Below are 26,396 nucleotides of genomic sequence, written 5' to 3'. Positions count from 1 at the left end.
ATCATAGCAGCCTATCAACTTTTGAATTAAGTGTTCTCTGCTGATGATCAGTATATATAAGATTTGCTTGTGCATGAAGTAATAAGTGAGAAATTACCTATTACTTTAAGCTAATTAAGTTTTTGGATGAAATGCCCAAAAACTTATTATTAATGCTTACTTCTCAGTTAATTAATTAAAATCTTTGTTTAAAAACATTAAACTCAATTTAGTCAGGTTACAATTTTATCTTACATAGTTGTTTATTAAAAAATCTTCAATCATCCACCTGGTGCTCATAATGCCAGTAATGGTGTACATTTCCTGTTGTTAGCAAAGGCACTTCACTTGTATTTTTCTTTTGTTGCTATTGGACTTCAGTCATCATATCAAGTTTACAAATTCACCCTCAAAAGGGGTGTGATTTTTAATGACATCATTTTACAGTTAGTACTTTCAATTAAGAACTGGTGAAAAGTGGCATTAACAGAGAGTTATAGAACATGGGAAATAGCTCTTCAGCCCAACAAGTCAATGCTACATATCAACCACCTATTTACACTAACCCTATGTATTTATGTACTTATTTTATTCTCCCCAGATTCTACCACTCACCTACTCACACTAGGGGCAATTTCCAGTGCCAATTAATCTACTAAACCACATCTTTAGGATGTGGGAGGAAATTGGAGGACAAGGAGGAAACTTGCATGGTCACCAGACCATGTTAAAACTCCACAATGAATACAGAGGTCAGGATTGAATTGGAATCTCTGGTGGAGTGAGGAATTCAACAGTTATTCCATTGAAAAGAGAGAGAACTTACAGAATTTTATTCAGTATAATCTGAAAATAACAGAGAAATGTGTACTGACTTTCTATCAAAAATTATCCACCATGTATAAATTCTTTACATAAAACATGGCTTCTTTGTGATAAGTTACAATGACTGAAATTTCATTTCAAACTGTTCATTTCTGAGCACTGTTTCATTAAATTATAATTACTTGTGCTGTTTTCTACTTGTATACGGTCACTCTAAAAATTAACCTAGCATCTGTGTTCTGGATTCCAACAGACCTTAAATGTAGCTGCAACAGTCATGGACGGCTTCTATTTGTATATTGTTATGTTTTATTTGTTCTCACTAATCTTCTGTCAGCTTTCTTCTTCATTTGGGATTATTGTCCCCAGTTTCTTTGTAGAACACAACTGGAGAATTAGAAGTACAGCATAATACTACACCATCAGAAGATGTTGCCATAACTTGGAACTTTCCTAATACCCTGAACTTAAAATGAGCAAAAATTAGTACAAGCAATGAGGGCCCAAAGGAATACCTAAAATGCATTATATATTTCTGAATCTCTTCTTTATTACTGCTATTGGGTTTCAATCACACTAAGTTTACAAATTCTTATACATGTTAAAAATCTTGGAGTTGCAACTCATTTAACAATTATGTGCATCACATGCATCAGGTCAGCTTTTCAATTTGTAGTATGGCATGCCACAAAATACATTAATGGATACGTTTATTTTGGAGGTTGGAGTTACAACAACTTTTATGGGCAGAGGTTCATTCAGAAGGAGCAATCAATGAACTGATGTAAAAGATCAAAGTGATTTGGATATATCACAGCAGTGTGCATAGCTAACATATACTCAGTTGGAGATCTAAGGCACAAAGGTTGTTCAAACCCTGTTATGAGTATATATAGAGATATGGTGGACCTCCTAAGAAATGAATAGTCACACTTATCAAGACCCAACTCCAACTTCAAATAACTCTATTATGTTTCACCTTTGGATCCACTTACAATCCCAAGAGTGCAATGGTAATTAACTCAGAACGTTTCATACAAGGCATTACATTGTTTGAACATTGATGTAATTATGATCAACCTCACCCATCCCTCATCCGTAAAATTAACCTTTTCCTTCATTTACCAAGAAATAGATTCACATGTATCCTGGAAGTTAGCAATTTCCTCCTTTAACCATATCTTGTCCCAAAATGTGTGCCACTGAACCATTTTATATTAGCAAGGTCCTCTATTCCATTTCTCAATGCCACAACAAATATTTCCAGATTAAAATGATAAAAACCTTGTCCATCATCACTGTCTGATTGCTTTTATTTTGGAAATTACTCAGTGCTTAATATGAGATCAAATTCTACTAAGTGGAGAACTTGAATCAGTTTGAGTGTTCAAAGCTGGTGCAAAGTACTTGAACCTGGGAGGAATAAATTGTTACACTGATTGTAACTGCATGAAATGGACCCAAGACCAGAGTTGCACAGATTTTGAAACAATACGGATATTATATGATAAAAATATCAAAGGAATTTATGGCATAGTTAGTATCCATTTAACCTGGCCATGTTTGCCAAAGAGAACCATTTAATCTTGCTCCTTAGAGCTCACTCCATCATTTTCAGGTAGCCACATCCAGATCTCAGAAATTACTTTGCTATTGTAAGTAGATATAACACTAGTACAGTAAGATGGACTTTTGACCCCACAATCGACCTCTCTATGTTCTTGCAATTTATTGTCTACCTGCTCCGTACTTTCTCTGTAGCTGTTAAACTTTATTCTGCATTGTTATTGTTTTACCTTGTGCTACCTCAATGCATTGTGTAATGATTTAATCTGTATGAACAGTATGCAAAACAAACTTTTTATTTTACCTCAGTACATGTAACATTAATAAACTAATTCCAATTCTATTTTCCATTTAACTCCTCCAATTATTTTAAATTCATGCCCCTTAGTTATTGACCTTACTGCTAAAGGACATAAATGCTCCCTCTTCATTCTTCTGAAGCTTCTATTTTCTTTGTTCTCCTTTATTAACTCTCTTCTCAGCCTTTACAGTCCCAAAGGACCCCACCCTAGCCAGTTTTTCTCATAATCATCCCAGCAACAACCTTGAAAATTGCACCCGTACTCTCTTTATTATATTCCTTTAACATCATATCAGGAAATGCACATAGTATTCCAGCTGTACTCATTAATGTTTACTTAGTACTAATATGATCAAATAGCTTGTAGATTAGCCAAGGGAGCTATTGTACATCTTAAATATCCATCCTTATGGACCAATGGTTTGCACCCAAAAGTGCCTGTTCTTCCATATTTCGCAATGCTCATCTCACATTAACTTGCACGAATGAATATAAAGGAAGGTCAAAAAAAGACAGTAGTTTTGTTTGACATGGTTGAAAACCTGCATCAATCCTTCCGTTCCACCCCTCCCCCAGATGCCTCTAACCTGCATATTTCCTCCAGCAAATTGTTGCTTCAGACTCTAGCATCTCGAGAGTTTGCTATTTAGAGTGCCTTTTGCTTAAGATAATACTACATTTGTCAGGAAGTCAAATGATGTTCATGAGATTGTCTGTACTCCCCCCAAAGAATGCAGAAACTTCCTTACAATTATCTAAGCCTTTCTACAGTCTTAAACCTTCCCTCTGTACTTCTTAAGTTTTTCCTTAAGATCTTTCACACTAATATCAGCTATTGTGATAAACAGAACATATACATTGCTCTGTTTTATTTCTAGTCAGGCATCTTTCCAATCTCCTCTCCTTGACTTCTCATCTTCGAGTTAATAGCTTTCAATTCTATTCTTCCATATGGTCCCACCTATTTTTCTGCAACATACACAAAATACCAGAGGAGCTCAGCAGGCCAGGCCGACAGCACCTATGGAAAAGAGACACCTATTTTACTCTTTGCTTATCTCATTTTTGGCTGAGTTTTCTCAAGTCTCAATTATAAATATTAATTCTTTTTTAGAATTACCCGGATTATTTTTCATACTTTACCCCATGTTGCTTTGTATTTCTTTCTCAGCCAACTTTTAGTCAGGTTCACTCTATTGACATTCAATAGAACTTCCAATACATGTCTTTTCAAGCTTAGTGAACAGCCAACTTCAATGCAACATCTCATTTCCAAAAATTAAAGCAGAAAATGTATGAAATACTCACACCTAGGAGATCTGACACAACTAGTGAAGAGAGAAAGTGTTCTGACATTTCAGGATGATGATCCATGTGCTGAAGAAAGATCATCGACCTGAAATGTTAACTCTTGTGTCTCTCCCCACAGAAGGTGTTTCACCTGGTTAGTAATTCCAGCATTTTTTGCTTTTATTTTGGATTTCCAGCATCTGCAGTTTTACCTTCTAATTTTCTTTTAACTTCACACCTACTTTTATTTTCCATTACACCTTGCTTTTTGTGCTTACCTTCTAAGCATCAGAATCTCCATGTTACTATGAATGATATGATCCCACTCCCATGCATAATTTTCCTTGGTTTATTTCAACTCTATTAAGGTGCCAATTTTTTTTCAATTTCCTCTGTATATACATTTAAAACACAAAGCTGTTTTATATACTACAAACGCAACACAGGACAGAATTCAGAACTTTCTTCATCCTGAAGGTACTGTATCTTTGGAATCATCCACCAGAGAAAACAGTGGAGTTCAAGACAGAGATAAATAGAATTTTAGATATTAAGAAAATGAAGTGATAAGTAATTAGTGGAGAAAAACTGTGCTGAGGTTAAGGTTAGCCATGATTATTGAACAGCAGAGCAGGTATGAGGGGCTGAATGGCTTCTGTTTATTTTTTTGTTCTGTTCAATGATTCAAATATATTGTGCATTATTTCTATTAGAAAACAAACTCTTCAATCCATTAAAATATTCAATTTTACCATCACAAAAAATTAAAATAAGAAAATTTAAATCTGAATATTCCAGGTAAGGCCTAAAAAAAGTAGTGCTCAGAGTGATTATGCCTCTACATATTTACAAGTTTATTCCAAGACAACAGCTTATAATTCATCTTTCAGCATACATGCACAGAACTTCTGCTACTCCAATTTGAGAAAGTGTAAAGATGTAACTAAAAGCAAAGCTATCTTTAATTCTTACCGCAGAGTGTCTGTCTCCTAATCAGGGATGCATCTTCTCAGCAATTCCCTTGCCACCCCGCTGCTGAAAGCAATGAAACAATGCAGGGTTGGGGGAAGGGGCGGTGGGAGAATAAGGAAGGGAAAGGAGCAAGAAGAGAACAAGGGAGAAGAGAAGAATATCAGGAACAAAGGTGAATGCCATATTTGCTTTGCCACCCAATCTCATATTAAATGAAGTTTTTTTGATCAGGAGATCAGTCTCTATATGGTCAACTTTTGCATAAATACTTCAGAAACACAATGCGAGGCATTGTTTTGAAGTAATTCTTTTAATTTTGCACTGGAAATTCTGCAATTTGATTATCTTTGAAAAAGGATTCTAACTGTTCTCCAAAAAAATGCTTGCACCAATATAATAACAAATACAGGCAGATGCAAAAGGAATTATGTCTGATATACGCACATTTATGGAATCTAATTGTGGAACTAGAAAACAGAATCATGGAATGACACAAGATCATTTGAGCCATTGTTTCCGTACTGGATCTTGACAGAACTGCCCAATTAATCCCACATCCCTGTTCTTTCTTCACAGCCCTAAATTTTGCCTTTTCAAGTGTTTATTTGACTTTATTATTGAACTTATTTATAGCCATCATATTAAATAATGCATTGCAGAAAACTAGTCGATCTGTAAATGATCTTTCCTTGTGTAACATGTGTTTTGTTTGTCAGTTACCTTAAACATGTACCTTCTGGTTATTTTGAACACCACAATCAATTCCTCCCCTTAATCTTTTCTACTGCAAAGAGGAAAACCCTGTTTATATGAATCTCCCCCATAATTTACATCCCTCATGCATGGTAAAACTGTAATCCACTCCACACCTATGCTCTTCACATTCTGTCTAAAGTTTAATACCTAGAGGTTTGCACAATATTCCAAACAAGACTTTTATGAATTTAACTTTGCTTCCTTGTTTTTATATTCTGTGCTTCTACTTCTAAGATCAAAGATCTTGTATGCATTTTTACCAGTCCGAACAACAAAGACCAACTGTTTGTGCCCTCTCTTTCAAATAATTCCATTTACTTAATATTGTTCTCTCACTCTTCCTATCAATATGAACAACTTAACATTTCACTACATTAAATTTCATTGTTCATATACCTGCCAAATTCACAGGCCTATTAACTTCCCATTTATAGTTTAATAATTTTACAGATTTCAAACTTTGAAATTATATAGAACAAAGCATAGGTATTTCCTGTAAATCACATAGAGCAATGGTCCCACTACTCGCCCCGGGGATATCACTGCATATACTTCAGACTGGAAAAACAAACTATTCTTCTACTTTACGTCACTTAGCGATTAACCGTATAATTCATGACCTCTTACTATCATAGGTTTCATTTTTTGAACGTTAATCACAGTGCTCTCACCATATGACTCAAAGAACTAAAGTACATCCTAAGCTTGTCCTTTTTAACAATTATGCTATTCTGGTTGACCAGTAATAGCCAAGTCTGCATTTTGTATTTTTGCACAGGGGTTTCAAGACGTGCCAAGAGCTTTTAAGACTTTCACTTTTACTGTCTTTGGTAACCAAAGGTGTATTTTATCAGGCGTAGATGATATTTTTATATTTTGCATTGAAAATCTTTTAAGTATTTCCTTCTACTTTCATTCTTTCAAATTCTCTATTCTTCCTCATCTATGTGTTTCGAACCTACTTCTCTTTTGTGAAGACAGATCTAAACTACTTATTTAACACTTCAGCCATGCCTTCTGCTTTCACAAAGTGGTCACTTGTTCAGTCTCATCTACTAGGGCATCATACAAGTTATTAGAGAAAGATTTTCGGGTTAACTTTCATAAACACACATGGTTTATCCACTATCTTTCTTAGCAAATCCTTTTTCTTGTTTATTTTTACTTGGAATTATGTTCATGCACTTATCACCTCAAGGTCAAACACAACAGTATGATCAAACAATCTAGGCTGCTTGTGGAACTGGAACGGAACTCAGTCCTTAGTACCGATTCCATTCTCTTCATGCTTTTTCATTTGACTAAGTTCCACCTGGCAAGTGAAGAAGTACTTGGCTAAAGAAAAATATGAAGAGATTGTTTAGGAGGGTAAAGAAGTGGCAAGTGGATTGCAACCCAGAGAAGTGTGAGGAAATGAATTTGGGGGGGGGCGGGGAGCAAACAAGGCATGGAAATAGATAATAAATGAGAAGACAATAGTAAGTTGTAGAGAAAGAGCTAGATCTGGGAACACACATTTAAAGATCCATGAGGTTGGCCAGTCAATGAAATCAGGTAGCTCAGATGGAGGGTGATTACGCTAGGGTTGCATAAACCATTAGTTAAGGTACAGCTTTAAGTGTTGTGTACCATTCCAGGCACCAATTTAGAAGAAAGTGATAGCATTAGAGAAGGAGTAAAGAAGAATTACAAGGATGCTGTAAGAGCTAGAGGGGGCATATTTTTTGGAACGAATGAAACTGATAGACTTAACAGAGGTGGATATAGTCGTAAGATACCTAAAAAGGGGGAAAGTACTGTGCTTATTTCTCTTGGGTCAGCTGTTAGTTATTAGGGTGCATACAGTTAAATTAATAGGTAGAAGGATTAGAAGGAAATTAAGTAAATATTTCCTTCATCCAAAGAGCAGTTGGGGTATGAAACACGTTGCGGATCTGGAACTCAAGGCTGAAAGGGTGATGGAGAGGTGAGAAACATTCATCATATGTAAAATGATCCTAAACACTTGAAGAGCTACAACCTACAAGGCTACACACGAAGAATTAAGAAATAGGAGTAACCTAATTAGATTCATTATTGACCTGCATGGACAAAATAGATTAAAGCCTTTGCTCATCCAGCAATACTGTAAATGCATGCTTAGAGCACTTTGGTAAATTCATAGTTGCTTTGAGCTTCTGTAAAACTTCCATCCTGCCAAGTGTCAAAATTCCCTCAATGTCCTCTTATTCTAAAGGCTATAAATTTTATCTGATTGCAATATCCACAATTCTGCTTGTATAGATTTATATTGGAAAAAATGAAAGGGACTTATGGGTTAACAAGTGTTTTACATTCCCTCAAGTAATGAAAATAGCGAGGAGACCTTGAATTTCTTGCACTTTTTTCAAAAGACGATATGGATAAACCATATCCTTCAGAAGGGAAATTAAGAATAAGGGCAGATAAAATTAGAGTTAGGCAAAATATGAGAAAGCATGTTCTCACACAGATGATGCTCTTAAAAAGCTACAGATGTAGGGAAAACAAATTTTTAATAGAGTTCAGTAGATTCTACTAGACTGGGGTACCTAATGATTAAGGAGTATGAAGAGATAAATTGAGGTATATATCAGCCATGACTTATTTGAATGGTAGCGTAGACACAAGAGACAGAATGGTATGTTTTTGTTTCTGTTCCAATATTAATAAACTGTGTGTGCGTGTGTGTGTGTGTGTGTCTGTCTGTCTCCCTGTCTCTCTCTCTCTCTCTCTATATATATATATAAATAAAAACAATAAATTGTTTTATACATTCTTCTACCTTCTCAGTACTTAGTTAATAATCAAAAGTACAGTAGTTTTTGTGTAATACTAACCACACAGGTAGTTATAGACATTCACAGACGTGAACAGCAGCCTATTTCACTGATCCTACTTCAAAATAAAACCACGACATCACTTCAGTACCCACTGCACCCAAGTTGTACTGTACACCATGGAAAGACATTATTTAGACCACTGAGCAACCTGCATGCTCTCAGCCCCAACTACCTGCAAAAGTAAACCAATCAGCTCCATTTCAAAGCCATTTTATCTCCAGAAAAACAAAAATCCCTCAGCTGATCCCAATACATAATCTTCAAATCTGATAGGAAAATCATTTATATATATATATATATATATATATATATATATATGCTTCAAAAGCAAATGAAAAACTCCTTGACTAACTGCATACAAAATCATGCATACTGTCGATAATGCTTGCAGTGCAGTGAGATTTGATTGTCAATGTGCTTCAGTTAGTATAACAAGACAACAGAAGAAAAAGAAAACTTTAGTATTAGTCATGTTAAATAATTTCAACTATTAATTTTCTTCTCTTCTGTCTAGTAGGATGCAGAATAAAGAACATGGAAGACACAACTTTACAATCTACTGTACATAAAAAAAACAACAATCACATTTTACTAGTTTTCAATTTTATGTGCAAAAGCATCAAAGTGCTTTACTACAAATTACAACCTATAAACACAATTAAAACAGCTGAAATCTGTACAGATTGAGCATTATTAAACAACACGTCATAGGAAAACAGAATCACAGTAAATGTATAACACCACAAGACATTGTCCAGATAACATTGTTTTCATTAGAAAATATTGTAATAAATAATTCATGAATATAGTGCAATTGATTTATGCATAAATATAACTAATCATCTAAAATCAGTTTTACATTAACCAATTTTTAAAATCAAGGCAGCCACAGAGTTTAGCTATATTACTGTGATAATGGAAATACTGCACTGCAATTTGAAAATAAACAGGTGATAAATCTGTATTTACTATAAACTAAAATTAGTTTTAATAAACATAATATATAATATAAAATTTCCCCATCATCTACCAGAAAATGGTTTTGAACATTACCGAGCAGTAGTTCTAAAAACAGAGGCACTGTTTTGCAATACAAAATTTTTTTCAGAAACATTCTTAAGTACTAAACTTGGTTGTCACGATATTAACATTATGGGGAAATCTAATTAAAAATAGATAGTGGCACAGTAGTCAAACATGTAGTGTTTCAAAAATCTATTTTCCTACCTCTAAAGATAATCAAAAACTTGTGTTTTATACACATTACAAAAGGCTAAGAAGCTCTCATAGATTTAAGAAAAATGTAATATCACTAAATTTATATTATTCAATTCCAAGGCCTTATTTCAATTAATAATGCTAGTAATCTTCTAAAAAAAAGTCCCTATTTTAAATTATGCATTCTCTCCATTCAATCTAAACTGCTTTAAATTGTTGATTATTTTAATATTTTGATTTGAAAATAAGAAATGAAATGGCATTGAAGTGTTTGACTCAAAAACGGTGACAGTTCCTGTTTTTTTAATTGAAGTTATTATAAGACTGACAATGTAAAACAGCATGAAATGATTTAAAGGATTAAGAGAACATTAATTATTCATATTACAAGACAACATAATATCGTGACATCCCTAGTACTAAGCTGGAACCATATTTAAAAGGTATTTTGTAAAGCTTGAACTTAAATTGTGACCAAATTCTAAAAATTATTAAATTAAATAATGCCACTTCTGTTTTTTTTATGGCAAGTTAGCAGAATGCTGCCATGTCTATACTGCCAAAGCACAATAAGTCCAATCTTTCATAGTATAATGAGAAAAGGTAACTTCGTCTAATCTTTATAATTCTGAATGGCATCTCTTACATCTTTAAAAACCTTCCGTATGAACTACAAAGGTACAACCTTAAATCCAAATTCACACAAAAGTATTTTTCTTTTAAATCTTCCCTATTCTAAGTCACAAATTAGAAAACTGGATCATTAGCAACACAAGAGACTTAAATCTGTCCAAAGCTTTTCTTATCTAATCATAGAGACCCTGAATTCAAAAAGCTATTTTCTATTAAATCTATATCAAAATGCAACAGTTGAATTTGGTAGTCTTTCAGTGATAATGCATATGATCAACAAAAACTGAATGAACAGATTAGCTTTGTAAAACTAGAAGAAAAGCAGCTGTTGGTTTTGTATTGAGAATGATGTAAGGATGCAAAAAACTCATTTGTAAAACTAAGCATGTTTAAAGTCTCTGACAAGAAAACACTTAACTTAGCAGCAGCTTAAGTTTACAGTTAGCAAATTCCGTCATGGGAGTGTGAAAAATGCAACCTTGATATCATATACTATACCTACATTTTTCATTAAATACAGACTAACAAGAGCAATAAAACATACTATTCTTTTCAGTGCATCTTATGCATCATGCTCTGTACAGTGCTATCAATTTGTTAGTCATTTTGTCCACCTATAGCTTATCCAAGTTTCAATAAAAAGAAGAATTTTTCAAATTTTCAATTTAAGCATCTTGAAATTGGAGCATCAATTCAGGGATTACTTCCCTTCTTAAACTTGCAGCATGTGACATTATACATAGTTTACTCATACAACTAACTATGGTTGGAGGGTACTTAAAAGCTGACTAAAAATGAAAATTTAAACTTTTGTTATGTTTTTAAAGATTGAGCGTGCAGAAGTATCAATCCTTTTAAGCATGGACACAGAAAGATTAGTGTCCCATTTTACCGAAATGCCAATTTCATCCACTGTGTTTCCATGCAAGACCGATGGGGGCAGGGTAGAGAGTTGGGGAAAAGAAAAATCTTCTCATGATTGCAGTGAAGTCAGCCAGTGGAAGGCACGGAACTTGAGAGTGGACTGTTGCCTGCAAAGTAGCACATGGTTAAGTGGACTGGGAAAATTACACGGGACAAAAGGAGGAAACGATAGCCTCATGAAAAATAAATAAATAAATATTTTGCCAACAGCACTGAATACTTAGTACAGAACTTTACAGCTCTTTGAAAAAAATGTTTAAACCAGCCAATCTCTTTGTTGGCATTCTCTAATTTTGCACTTTCAAATGTGAAATGTATGTCTGTTTTACTACACAATTTGAAACATACTGTGTAACTTTTACACAATGGCCCAGACTTAAACATAGCACACAATGTGCTCCAACATCTTCATTGATTAAAACATGTTTAACATTTATGAATTTACTATACCTTTCAGTTGGCAGGTTGATTTTGTAGTTAAGAATTAAATTTTCTTACTAGTCAGTTTGTTTCTTTTCCTGACTTGGGCTCAGTGAGCCAATCCTATAAATAATGCTATGTTTGACTACTATTTGTGTCTTTCAACCCAATCACTGAAAACATTTATAATGTGGCAATTTTCTTACTACAACTTTTCTAAACACAATCAATTAGTATTATTCTACAAGAGCATTAAGATGAGAACTAGCAAATATGACTGTACTTAAGTATATTCCTTTTGAAGTATAGTCAAATCCCTGCTTGAAATTATGCTTTGCCTGAAGGCCAAAGGGTGGTTTTACAATATTAGTTAAATAGCATTTACTGTATGGTGAGGTCCATCTGAGTTACATCCCTTAGGAGGATTTATGTAGACTTGTTGCTACTTTTGGAGCTGCTTGTCCCTGAATTTGTCATACTGAACAACCCAGCATCTGTTAATCTGAGCTTCTTCTTCGGAGGTGTCTTCAGTGTCCCAGATCGTTCTTTTACTTTGTATTCTAAAGTGCTGTGAGGTACACCATAAATCCCTTGTGCTTTAGAGACACTCATTTTTCCACTCATTACCATTGTAATAGCTTCTTCCAAAATGTCATGATCATATTGCCGATAGCGGCCACGTTTTTTTCGCGGTTGTTTACTGTCTTTTAGGCTAATATGATCCTGACTATCGTTTTCAGATGGCACATCAATTGTGCCATTTTTTACATTAAGACATAGCGGAGAAAGGTCTCCATGCAGTAGGTAGGAATCAACACTAGAACGAGTCAAAGGTAAAGAACATTCAATTTTACTCTGCTTGGGTAGGATAGTTTTGAGTTTTTGAAGAGCTGATCCTTCCAGCAGTGAGGAGGTTTTAGATACCTGGTACATAACATCGAGGAGGCCACAGCTGTCAGACTGGGATTTGGGCACAGAGCTTGCTCGTACCTGAGGAATTTTTAACTGAACAACAGAGCTACTGACAGTTTCATTATGAAGGTTGTCATCTTTTTCTTTTAGCTGCGTAACCATTCTTTGCAGGGTTAACTGATGGAGGTAACTGGAAGCAGTGGGGAATTTCAATTCTGAGGTTTCTAGATGTGAGAGTTTTCGGTATGCGCTGCATTGATCGGGACTACGTTCTGCCTGAGCTCGAGCCCACAATGCAACTTTTTGTAGAAGAGCATTAGGTTCCCCAAAGGTCTTCGAGAAACAACCTTCTCTGGTGTCTCTTGTTTTACTTTTCAATGGTGCTGCTCCTCCTGATAAGGCTTCCAAATGAAAAAGTAAAGTCTGGTGAGGTATTCCATAAAGTATGGCTGCTTTGTTCATGTCCAATGCCCCTGACTGAATGTCCTTCAAGGCCTTTGAAAGCAAACCATCTGCAAATTCAGCACTTCGTTTCACGTGCTCTTCAGTGTTTTTCTGTAGTCTCCTAGGATGGATGGAATGAAACGATGGTAAGCTGACGCATGAGACTGGCACACAGCTATGGAAGGGTAGGGTCCACTCCTTTATTACAGGCTTGCTTGGGTAACATCACTGCTTCTCTCACTGTTTAAGTCTTTGCGTTCTGGTTGTGATTGCTTAAAGTTGCAAAAGGTTACAGTTCTGGTGGACAGTGCAAATGTTTGATTGCACTTCTAAAGCAGTCTCGGCAAAAGCTTTATGTTACAGTTCAATATTTGTGTTAATGTTTCTTGAAGTTGTTATCTCGTGATAGTTGCTTGCAAAACAAAAATACAACTTTCACAGTTTTAGAGCTTCAATTAATGTCCTTTTCAGCTAAGTCCTAAATCAATGTGTTAGTAGAAACGTGACGTTACCGCTAAACAAGTAATAAAAGAGTCAACCCTCTTTTGTTTCCAGGCAGGGTATTGCAATCACAACATGCTAAGATCTTTTTTTTTCCAAAATATTGCACAAAACAAAGCACAAGCCACAGTAACACTGCACAATAAAAATTCACAGTGACAATCCAAATGTGACATTTTAGAGCTATTAATTTTAAACACATTCAGATAAACAGATAAGGATGCAATTCTAGTTTTGGCCACATGCCACTGCAGTAAAAAAACATCATTTGTTTTGCACTTTTCATTAAAGAAAGGCACACAAAGTCTTTACAAGTGTTCAAATATTAATAACAATTGTCCTATAAGTACAACTTTCTTTGAGGTTGCTTAGAAATACCTCAAGTGCCAGAAGTGTCAATATAAATTAAATTAGTTACATTAGTGTGTAAATACTAAAGAATACATTACAATTATTTAATAGTAACTTGTATGCTTCTAGCTCAAGGAACTGTAACAACACTAACAGGCATTTCGTTGAAATAATTTTCATGGCTACCTATAATTCAATTGAGTTCAATTTTCCAAATTATAAGATAATGTTTTTAAACGATGATACAAATATTATATTGGCAGTCTTATTAGCTACTGAGTAGAAAGTTGTTACAGGTAATAAGAGCAAGATACAACATGGAGACAGAAACTTCAGCCCACTAAATTCATGCTGATCATCAACCACCATTTATATTAATCCTATTTTATTATCTCCACATTCTATCATTCCCCTCCACCCAGATTCTAACCTTCACCTACACACAAGGGGCAACTAACAATGACTATCAAGCTCACGTCTTTAGAATATAGATGGAAGCAGACCACCTGGAGAAAATTCACAATTTGGCGAGAACATGCAAACTCCACAGACATCATTAGAGGTCAGGATTAAACTCAGATTTCTGGTACTGTGAGGCAGCACCACTGTGCCACTCCACCACACTATACAACAATCAAGCTGGAAAAGTATCCCAACTGCCAGCAATTCTAATTTAAGTTACTTAAAACATATTAATCTTAATAGCACAATATTGACAAAGTATTAATCATCAATGCCTGAATTGATTTTGCACCTCATATGGAGACTGGGAAATGCTTAAACACAAGGTAATTTTATTTCCCCTTGAAAGGACTTTTGATATCTTAAATGTGAGAATCAAAATACTTTAGAGGCAAACAATCAACCAAATTGATCTGTATGAGTGCTCCTGAAATGGGTGTAAATGAACATTAAACTTCATGGAAATTTGATTACAATGTATTCAAACCTTAGTTTTGGAGTTGCCATCATTATTCTCCAATTAAAGTACCTCTCTGACAAAATGGTTTTTGACCTGAAAATGGTGTTTCTCTTTTCATGTATGTTTCTCTACTTACTGAATGTCTCAAGCTCCCTTGTTTCCATTTATTATAAATGTACCACAAGATGCTATACTGAATTATTCTACAAGGTAAATAAAAATGATTAAAAGTAGAAGTAAGCTACATGATCCCCTGAGCTTGCTATGGTACTCAGTAAGAGAATTTCTAGTTTTCAACCTTGATTCCATTTTCTTTGCCCATTTTTTATACCTTTTGATACTCTTAAGAGCCTAAAATTTATTTATCTTTTTAAAATATACTCAACAATAGAATATTCACTGTTCTCTCCAAAGATCAGGACACACAATTCTTGATTAATAACAACTTATCAAGACATTTTGCTGGTGACCTGACAATTAGGAACTGACTGCGATAAGACATCAGACAGCACACCTGGTGAAAACTAGTCAAATGAACTACTAATATAAACAGGAATATTACAGATCTGGCATAACTGAAACAGAAAGACTGGAAGGTGACAAGGCAAAAATATACACAAAATTTAACTTCACAAAATCTCATCTCTTCTGAACCTTGTTAAATTTAAGCAAAGAACAAATCACAATAAATAATTCAAAACCTAGATATATTTAGACCAGTTCATGTTGAAACTGTCTAAGAGAAATAGTTAATTAGATATCTTGCAGAAAATTGCTATTACTTACTGCAGAAAATGCAGTCTCTGCTACACTGGACACATCAAATGTAGATTTAGTGATCACTTTCTGTTGCTGAATACAACATCACAACATCACCATGAGCTCCTGGTTATCCTCTACTTTAATTCTCTGCACCTCTCCCACCCTAATCCCTCTGTCTTTGTCTTCATATACTTTTCACTTAAGTTCAAGTTCAAGGAACAAGAGCGTTCTATAGCAGTGGTCCCCAACCACCGGGCTGCAAAGCATGTGCTACCAGGCCGCGAGGAAACGATATGATTTGGCGATATGAAACGATATGAGTCAGCTGCACCTTTCCTCATTCCCTGTTACACACACTGTTGAACTTTAACGCACGCAAGGTCATTACGCAAGCGAGGTCATCAGTGACCCAAGGTGTGCAAAGGAATGGGTCTGTGACCCATTTGTGAATGTGCCCGGTGAATCATCCATGTCAGCGCGGAAAAAAGATCAACTCCTCGAACTTGCAAATGATGGTGGGCTGAAAAGTATGTTTGACATAACATCTCTGCCGGCATTCTGGATCAGAGTCAAGGCTAAATATCCTGAAATAGCCATGAAAGCACTGAAAATGTTGCTTCCATTTCCAAACTCGAGGAATTCTGCAGAAGCTGGAAATTCAAGCAACACACAAAGTTGCTGGTGAACGCAGCAGGCCAGGCAGCACCTATACGAAGAGGTACAGTCGACGTTTCGGGGCTGGGGACTGGGAGATTGTTTCGCTGAACACCTATGCTCTGTCCGCCAGAGAAAGCAGGATCTCCCAGTGGCCACACATTTTAATTCCACGTCCCATTCCCATTCTGATATGTCTATCCACAGCCTCCTCGACTGTAAAGATGAAGCCACACTCAGGTTGGAAGAACAACACCTTATATTCTGTCTGGGTAGCCTCCAACCTGATGGCATGAACACTGACTTCTCAAACTTCCGCTAATGCCCCACCTCTCCCTCGTACCCCATCCGTTATTTACTTATATACACACATTCCTTCTCTCTCTCCTTTTTCTCCGTCTGTCCCTCTCACTATACCCCTTGCGCATCCTCTGGGTTTCGCCCCCCCTCCCCCTTTTCCTTCTCCCTGGGCCTCCTGTTCCATGATCCTCTCATATCCCTTTTGCCAATCAACTGTCCAGCTCTCGGCTCCATCCCTCCCCCTCCTGTCTTCTCCTATCATTTTGGATCTCCCCCTCCCCCTCCCACTTTCAAACCTCTTACTAGCTCTTCTTTCAGTTAGTCCTGACGAAGGGTCTCAGCCCGAAACGTCAACTGTACCTCTTCCTATAGATGCTGCCTGGCCTGCTGTGTTCACCAGCAACTTTGATGTGTGTTGCTTCTATTTCCAACATCATATCGCTGCGAAGTGGAGTTTTCTGCAATGAATGCAATGAAAACTAAAATGTGGAACAGACTGGACATAAGGAACCCCTTTTGAGTATCACTGTCCCCCATCACCCCTCGATGGCACCGTCTTGTTGCAGGAAAACAAACCCAGGACTCCCACTGATTCAGCGATATTGGTGTGTTGCAATGATTTTATATGTTCATACGAGGAAAATATGCAAACGTTACTTAAAATGTTATGGTGCTATTGATTTATAAGTGACTTATAATTCAGTGGTCCCCAAACTCTGGGCCATGAAGAATGCAGCGGTAGCCAGAACGCACCCAGCACATTTTTAAGAAAAAAGCCAAAATAAACAAGCTAATTGATTAGGTGCCGCCCGGCATGTAAACGTCGGCCCAGATCAGAGGTGACACAATTGGCAATCGCCTCTGATCTGGGCTGACGTTTACATGCCGGGCGGCACCTAATTAAATAGCTTGTTTATTTCGGCTTTTTTCTTAAAGATGTGCTGGGTGCGTTCTGGCCACCGCTGTACCGCTGCATTCTTCGCGGCCCAGTGGTTTGGGACCACTGTTATAATTGATTTACCACTACATTCATGCGAGGAAAATATGTGTTTAATATTAAATTCGTTAGATAAACCCCATTAGAAATGAAATTGAGTGTATCAGCCACTTATAAGTGACTTATAGTTGACTTATCACCTATATTCCGGTCATTTTTAACACCCCCACATCCCTCCAGGTTGGCCGGTCCGTGGTGCAAAAAAGGTTGGGGACCCCTGTTCTATAGCACTCTTATCTTGCCAATGAGTTCTACAGATTCATATCTAACCACCTCAACACTTTCCAACAGCAGGTGCCGAATATGGAAAATATTTGCACCAAACAATGAGGATGGAGGTGGTGAGGCTATTGCCTGGACCAGGGCCCCATTCTGATACACAGTATGTGGGTGGTCCACATGTAAAGCCTCAATGCAATCAAAAGAAAGGCAGCCAACTTTACTTCCTTAGATGGTTAATGAGGTTTGAAGTGTCATTGAACACTAATAAATTTCTGCAGATGTACTGCTGAGAATATCCTGACTGGTTGCATCAATGTCTTGTACGGCAATTCGAATACACAGAAATGTAAGAAGATGCAGAGAGTAGCGGACTCAGCCCACTATATCAATGGAACATTCTTCCCCACCATCGATGATACCTACATGAGATGCTCCCTCAAAGGGGCCATCTATCATCAAAGATCCTCACTATCTGGGTCATGCCATCTTCTTGTAGCTACCATCAGAGAGGAGTACAGAAGCCTAAAGTCCCATAACAGCTACATCCCTTCAAGTACTTGGTCTTTGAACCAATCTGCAGCACCCTAAACACTACCTAAGTATAGCAACACTTGACCACCTTGCACTACAATGGACTTCATTTTTTTGTTCTAATTGCATTTTCTTGTACAATTCTGAAGAATGTTTTTCTCTTGTGAATATTTTGTATCTGAAGCTACGTGCCTGTCATGCTGCTGTGAGTAAGCTTTTCACTGCACTGTGCATACGCATATTTGTGCATATGACAATAAATACCACTTTGATCTACAGTATGTTTCAATGACTCTGCTCTGCTGGTCTTTCCAATGCTTCCCTTCCCTTGAGTATTCTGCCTGTGACCATTTACATTTAACTTGGACCTCTCTTGTTTTGACTCAATGGAATCTCCTACTTGCCTTAAACTTACCCCCCCCCCTATTTTATCACTTTTGTTCTCCACTCCACCAAAAAACCTTTCCTTTAACTACTAGTACAACAACTCATCCCCCTCCTTTGCCCCCAGTTCATCTCTTTTCCTTGGCTGTGTATTTGCTTACTCTCAGTTAATTTCATATAGGATACTTGCAACTAAAACAGCAAAAGGGTGAATTAGACCTACACAATTAGGTTGGATTTAAAACCTCCCGTGAGAATTAAGAGGTGTATTAACTCAGTGTCATACCCACATTTGTATTTTCATTCTCAAAACACAAATTCAGAAATCTAATTAAAGGAACCACAACACTAAGCATCCAAGTCAATGATTTTATGAAATATATATGTAATAATGGGACAAATCTTCTGTGAAATTCTATGCTAGCATGAAATTCCACAAATTCTCCACCTCTTATGCTGAGAGTGAACTCCCTAAAACTGTACTATGTTAACTTGATGGAAATATGAAGAGCCCTATGAAATCAACGGGCTTTGAATGCAAATGTTTGTGGTTTTACTCTTCTGAGCTATAGCAATATATTTAATTTTAATGGGTTTTGAGTGACTGTGAATGTTGGTAAACAAAGATATTTATAAACTTTCAATTTAAACTGCAGGCTTGACAGCCAGCAAGCGGGTGGGAAGGACCTCACTATTCTTGTTTGCTTAACTGCATCTCTCTCAGATCCAAAACTGCATAAACAAAAGTATCCTGATCAACCGTCCTCCTTATCAGCCTGCCATAAAATTATCAAAACTAAAGCCAGTAAGTTCATGAAGTATCTGTTCAGAATTAACAAAAGTATCTAAATTTTCTTTCTGAAACTGGTTAATGGTAGACATAATAAATGAGGACTGAGATTTGATAATGGAAAAAAAAAGGGGTGAACCACTGGATGTAAACAAACATTATAGATACAATATAAACTAGTGTCTCTAGTTAGAGACAGGGTGTAAAATACCCTAATACTCCAAGATATGGCATTTATCCTATATTAACAGAAATAAAATGCATATAGTTTAAAGTGACATTATGGAACTAAGGAAGAATTCTCCATTTGATCTTTACCATTTCCATACTATGGAAGAATACAGACTATTTTCTTTTTTGATCAGACAATAGTTCATATTTAAAATTGAGCTAAGAATATAGTCTGGCTCTATTTTTGTTTTAAAAAACTTTGCAGATGGCAATTCTGACGGATGCAAGGGTATTGACAGAAATGTTGTTTATACTAATGATGTTTGTCTAAAGAAATTTAATTCTACACAGAATGCAAGCACATTAAAGCTACAATAACGTGAGCATTGATTATTTCAACTTTTTAAACTGGTCTTGCTATCCACATATCAACAGTAAAAGGGCTGCAGCAAGAGCTTGTATTAAGAAAGTACCATTTTTGTTCTTTGTGCCTAATTAGTTTTGTGCTCTCACTCACCTCCACTTATCTTTCCCGGATGCCAAGGAGTCAATCTTGCTAAACTTACGTATTTATCTGGCAAAGCAGCAAATAGGCCACAACTGGAAATATATTGGAACATTATGTGCCTTATCAATTTAAATTACTTTTGTGAGAACACCTAAATAAGACCACAAGATATAGGAACAGAAGTAGGCTATTTGGCCCATCGAGTCTGGTCCGCCATTCAGTCATGGGCTGATCCAATTCTTCCAGTCATCCCCACTCTCCAGCTTTTACCCATACTGTTTGATGCTCTGGCTAATCAAGAACCTATCTATCTCTGCCTTAAATACACTCAATGACTTGGCCTCCACAGCTGCTCATGGCAACAAATTCCACAGATTTACCACCCTTTGACTAAAGTAATTTCTCCACATCTCAGTTCTAAAAGGACGTACTTCAATGCTGAAGTCATGCCCTCTTGTCCTATTATCCCCCACCATGGGAAATAACTTTGCCATATCTAATCCGTTCATGCCTTTTAACCTTTGTACTATTTCTATGAGATTCCCCCCTCATTGTCCTGAACTCCAGGGAATACAACCCAAGAGCTGCCAGACGTTCTTCATACAGTAACCCTTTCATTCCTATCAGTCAACTTTCCAATCTACACCACTCTAGGACCTGCTGAGATTATGAAGAAAATAATTGTACCCGGACTTGAATTTGGGCAAATTCCTTTACCATCTTGATTCTGATATATTCTCAATCTTTAATGACAATATGAATTTCATTATGTGTATGCCTGGAATAAAACACTTAAGAACAAAGTTAAAGTGCTTAATGATCAATTAAAATTTAAGTTGTGAAGATGAAAGGAAAGTAAAATAAATGGGATATAATATGTATTAGTGGTTTTTATTTCAAAACACTTTGCAAGAAGAAAACTTATAATAGTATTATTTTAAATACTGAAAAAAGTAACAACAATCTGGCTAAACAAGTTAGCACTGATATTTGACACTTCTGGCACTTTAAAAGTTTTCAGATGTTGCACTAGTAAGATGTTCCAAAATAGTTCTGTGAAGGTGAAAGAAAGATAAATAGTATTTTTTGCGCATTCCTTGTGCACAAAAGAAACTATCAACATACTGGAGTACAAAGTTGTTCAGTGATCTACCATATGAGTTTCTATTACAAAATTCTCAAACATGCAATGCAAATTGAATCAGTAAACGGTTAGAAATTGTTGTTTAATGTTCACTGCAATCAAATCTACTGGCAGTATATTTGTCCCTGCGTCATAACATAGCACCTATATAACAAAGCAAAATGAAACATAATAGAGTTTAAGTTTACTTGTCAGAAATATATCTGTAGAAAAGAAAAATCACATCACAGAACTCTCTATTAACTAAATTAAAACTAACTCAAACCAGCTCATTTTGTCATTAGAAACTTCTTTTTGTAATACTGAATGAAATTCAGTTGACTTCATCTGCAAAACAAGCAAACTAGCAGCTAGAATTCTTGCTGCTTTATTAGGATGCCACAACTGGAAAGGTGGAGGTGGGAGGGCAGTTTCCACTTCAACAACTCGGGATGTTCAGCTATTTGTTTCCTATATTTCTTATGGCTTGTTTTTGCATAGATTCTGTATCCATATCCACTCTAACACTCTACATCCAGCCTGTACAAAGGTTCTAAAGTCTTTACATCATAAGATATTAACTGTTGAGCATCTTTTGGAGGATAGATCAGATATTAAAATTTTAAGAAGCCTCAGCAAATAATATTCAACTTACAAACATTAGAAGTATTATACAGGGAGATTAGGTACATAGCTTCCTGAGACTTACTGTTCAATTTATAATCAAATCAAGATGTATAAAAACAAATATGCAAACTATTAGCTTCAGGCATAATTTTGATGACATGGCAACACCACCTCCAGCTGGTTTGAAAAAGTTTTTGACAGATCCTTCAAATTTCTTAATGACAAGTATTCCGGTAAATGCTTTCACAAAAACAAAGGCTTTCAGTACAACAAGTGTTCTGCAAATATGTGTATAAAAATCAAAATGTACTTAATACTTCTAAATCGTGATGACAATCAAAAGTCTGGATAAAGGCTCCCAGACATGACCACACACCAAATCACAACTATTTCATTAAAGAGATACTTCCAGTCACTATATTGCAACACCCATAGAAATTTTGTATGTTAATATAATTCAAAGTGATAGGGAATTAACATGTTCATAGAGCTTTATCACTCTCAAAATATAAATCTTATTTCAGAAGCAAATACAATTCACAATCACTAAGTCATATAAATAATTTGCAACATAGATTGTTTATCAAAGTAAATAAATTTTAAACTTAATTGGTTTGAAGAAATGCATGAATATAGACAAATTCCCTTTCAATATGGAATCTGTAATTAAGTCATAACGGCAATACTCTTGGAAAACAGACGTAACATTGATTTGAGTGAAAGGAACAGAACACTAGTTTAAGACAGAAGAAACAGGAAAAATAGTTTACGTGCATATGGTTTAGATGTAAACTCTTTGGATCAATTTCTTCAATGATACTTACCCTGATAATTTGGTAGTGGTTGATGTAAGACAAGGTCCAGTTGATAGCGTGGAATTTGTACTATTCTTCTTTGTTGACAGATCAAGCACTCCATCTGCTAATAGAAAGTTTGGTTCAATTTTTTGAGAATACACTCTTCAAGGTGTTTAAAGTTAAGTAATATTTACATCTTGCTCTTTACTAAATAACAAAACCAAACCTGTCAGCTCAGATCTTCAGATAAAATTCCAGTTAAATATTGAAGATGCCATAATCTTTATGGATACCTACTGACAATTTCAATTTTTCAAAATATTAGAAACAGCTTTGAATTATAAATAAAACTATTTATGCATTGAAATCAATAGATAGGGATCCAAAATATCACCAGAAACTGAGGATCTCCAACATGACCAAACTCCTTGGATAAAAGGGAATGAACTGAACATTTCGCCTCCACTCTTTACAAATAAAAAATAGGGCCACTTCCACTAGGGATCTCTTATTAAAGCAGAGAGAATGCCAAAACTTTGAACATTACCAAAAATAAGTCTAATATAGAGAACATAAGAATTGTGTAAATGCAAGCAGAGAAAGCAATTATTCATCTTTACTGATAATATTTCCTCCATCAAGTCTATGAAAATCATTAGTTTCTTGTCACAAAGAGATAACTTCAAGAAGGTTATTCATTTCATTTCAAATTTAATAACTAAGTTCATTAAAAATATTGGTGAAAAATTGCAATGCCTGACATCAAAATAAAAGAAATTTTAATCCGTTTTGAAGAAAAAGCATGTGAAAGTTCTATGACAACCATTTTCCAATTTTGGAAAGACAATTACAAAGGTGAATATACAGTATTCCAAAATCTTTACTTCCTGTGCAGAGTGTTGCTAACTTCACAAAAATAGCTATCGTATCACCAGAACTTTTATACGACTTCGATATTATCTTGTAGAGCTGAGAACATGAACAGATCAACTGAGTTTCCTCTTCCAAGTTTGCGGGAATGCCAACGGAACTCATCAATTTTATCACCTTCACCTTCTCATCTTGCTCTCAATTTACTCAGACTATTTTGAACATTTGTCTGCCTTTTCTAAACCAGTCTGTCTCCACTTCAGGAGACAAAACTAGCCACAGGTATTTACTATGACCAGAAGAACTCTCATAGCTCCCCAGACCATATCCCTTCCTACCTTGTGACTTATAAGGATGTCACCCCTTTCTCCCAGTTTCTTCAACTCCACCACATCTGCTCTCAAGATAATGTGCTCCAATCCGTGACATCTGGAATATCTTCCTTTTTCAGGAAACATCTCAAGCGCTCTCTCGTATTTCCACATTTTAGGACTTCTCTCATTCCGACTCTCTCCAGACAGAAGACAGATAGAAATACTCCATTCCTTGCCTTTCACACTACTAGCCTCCACATCTAGCATATATATCATCCTTTGTCATTTCAGCTAGCCCAATGCCCTTGAAAAGTCTACCAAAAGAAGTGGATACAGCCCAGTCCATCATAGGTAAACACCATCTCACCACTGAGCACATCTACAATGGTATGTAACCCTCAGGTTCAGCTAGCGGCTTGCTCTAGGGAAAGACAGCCTTCGGCCCAGCCGAACTTGAGAAATCTTGTTTGGGTGGATGCTATGTGATGTGTTCTCCTGTTACAAATCAGTACCACAAAATAACAAACAGTACACAATATGCAATTAAACGATTGAGCTTTACAATTCTTAATTTGACTACAGGGTTAGTAAAGAAACAAAAAAAAAACCCATTCTCATGAAACAGTCTATTTCGCAATGTTGGAGCTCACGGTTTTCCCATCAGTTCATTTTCCATCAATTTTCTCCCCAGGTGTCGACTCCCAGCCCCATTCCAAGTCCACTCCATCCTGCAGTCTATGACTTCCCCGTTCTGGCATCTTCTCTCTCCATCTTTCACCGAACAAAAGACCACAAAATCCCTTCTCTGAGACCCACAAGAAAGAACAACCTGCCTCTCATTAGATGGCACATATTCCAAAGCCCCCGTTATCTCTAGTCATATCCCAAACATTGCTGCTACAGAGAAACCATTACATTAGCAGTGAAAAATTACAGAGAGGACATTACATTAGCAATGAAACCTTACAGCACGTTACACTCCCCCCCCCACCAAATTTAGTCATGTCCTCATGATGTTGAGATAATCCACCAACCGTTCCTGCAAATTACGAAGTCCAACCCAGGTGTAAAAGGCAGTGACATAGCTCCCCAAAACAGTAGAGGTCACACTGTTCCCCTGGTGCTACACAGGCCAGCCTATCCAGTACTCTGCTAATCCTCTGAGACCTCTGTTCTCCCTCACCTAACTCTTCAGGTTCCAACACTACTGGGGATATTTTTGGTCTACCTGGCAAGGCCCCCCCCCCCAGCCTCTCACTCGTGCCCACTGGCAACTCCGACCCCTATGTTCTGTGGCCAACCCCCGCTTCATCCGTTGCATGGTCCCGTTGCAACCCAGGCTGTCCACAGATAGCTCTCCCAATTTCACCTGACTCAGTGGGAGAAGGGCTGGCAGTCTCTTCCTCAATCACTGGGGAGTCAGCAAAAGGCAGCATATACCACACATCCAGTTCCTCGTCCTCAATATCAGTATCCCTCTCAGGGGTTGGGGCTGGCTTAACCTCTCCTGCTGTTGGCCCTGCAGTCGCTCCGCGTTTCCGCAGAGTCCTCTTACTAGGTGTAGGATCCAAGTTGGGCTCTGGGTCTACCTGCACCTCTTGTACCAAGGGCAGCAGGTGGTTCCGATGGAGAATCTTGATAGGCCCATTCCCATCTTCTGGTTTCACCCGGAAAACTGGAAGGTTTGGCATCTGACTCTCCACCACACAGGGCATAGCCACCCAGCAGCCAGCCAACTTATGCTTTCCAGGTAGCCCCAAATTCCTTATGAGGACCCGGTCTCCCGGCAGGAGTTGGGACAACCGCACCTTTTGATCACACCTCCTCTTATTCCCTTGATTCTGCTTGGCAACCACGACCCCAGCTAATTCATAAGCCCTTTTCAGCACTCTTCTCATATCAGACACATACAGGGGTCCCCCGCTTTTCGAATGTTCGCTTTACAAAACCTCACTGTTACGAAAGACCTACATTAGTTACTTATTTTTGCTAACAGAAGGTGTTTTCACTGTTACGAAGAAAAGCAGCGCGCGATAAAAAAAGGCAGCGCGCACTCCGAGCAGCTGCTCTCCCCCGGATTCGGAACGGCATTCTTGCTGGCATTGCTTTAACACGTGCCTGTGAGCATCCGTGAGTAAGGTGAGTTCTAAGGTATCGGAAAAGCCTAAAAGAGCTCGGAAGGGTGTTACACTTAGCGTAAAACGAGACATATTAAGCGTTTCGATCGTGGTGAACGAAGCAAGGACAAAGTGAGTTTGCCTTGTGGAAGTTGACGAAGATGATGTTGAAGAGGTTTTGGCATCCCATGACCAAGAACTGATAGATGAAGAGCTGATGCAATTGGAAGAGGAAAGGATAGCAATTGAAACTGAATGAGTAATGATAAAGTACGACTTTAATTTTGAAAGGGTACGTTGGTTTAGGGCATATTTGAAAGATGGTTTGAGTCCTTACAAAGAACTGTATGATAG

General features: G+C 36.9%; 1 protein-coding gene across 10 annotated transcripts in view; it reads right to left on the bottom strand.

Moving 5' to 3' along the window:
- The window catches only part of lcorl (ligand dependent nuclear receptor corepressor-like), a 129,495-nt gene that overhangs the window by 26,697 nt on the left and 76,402 nt on the right, over positions 1 to 26,396 (bottom strand). For 4 of the 10 annotated variants that reach the window (XM_063043382.1, XM_063043385.1, XM_063043386.1 and 1 more), the window contains one exon: positions 22,769 to 22,865. In XM_063043382.1, coding sequence (XP_062899452.1) covers positions 22,769 to 22,865 — 97 coding nt within the window. Of the gene's footprint in view, positions 1 to 4,933; positions 4,997 to 9,085; positions 13,223 to 20,040; positions 21,483 to 22,768; positions 22,866 to 26,396 lie in introns of those variants that run through there. The other 6 variants (XM_063043390.1, XM_063043391.1, XM_063043389.1 and 3 more) reach the window with 6 other exon arrangements.

The sequence above is a fragment of the Mobula hypostoma genome, chromosome 3 (assembly GCF_963921235.1).
Source record: "Mobula hypostoma chromosome 3, sMobHyp1.1, whole genome shotgun sequence".
Lineage (NCBI taxonomy): Eukaryota > Metazoa > Chordata > Chondrichthyes > Myliobatiformes > Myliobatidae > Mobula > Mobula hypostoma.
This window is presented reverse-complemented; position numbering and strand designations above follow the sequence as displayed.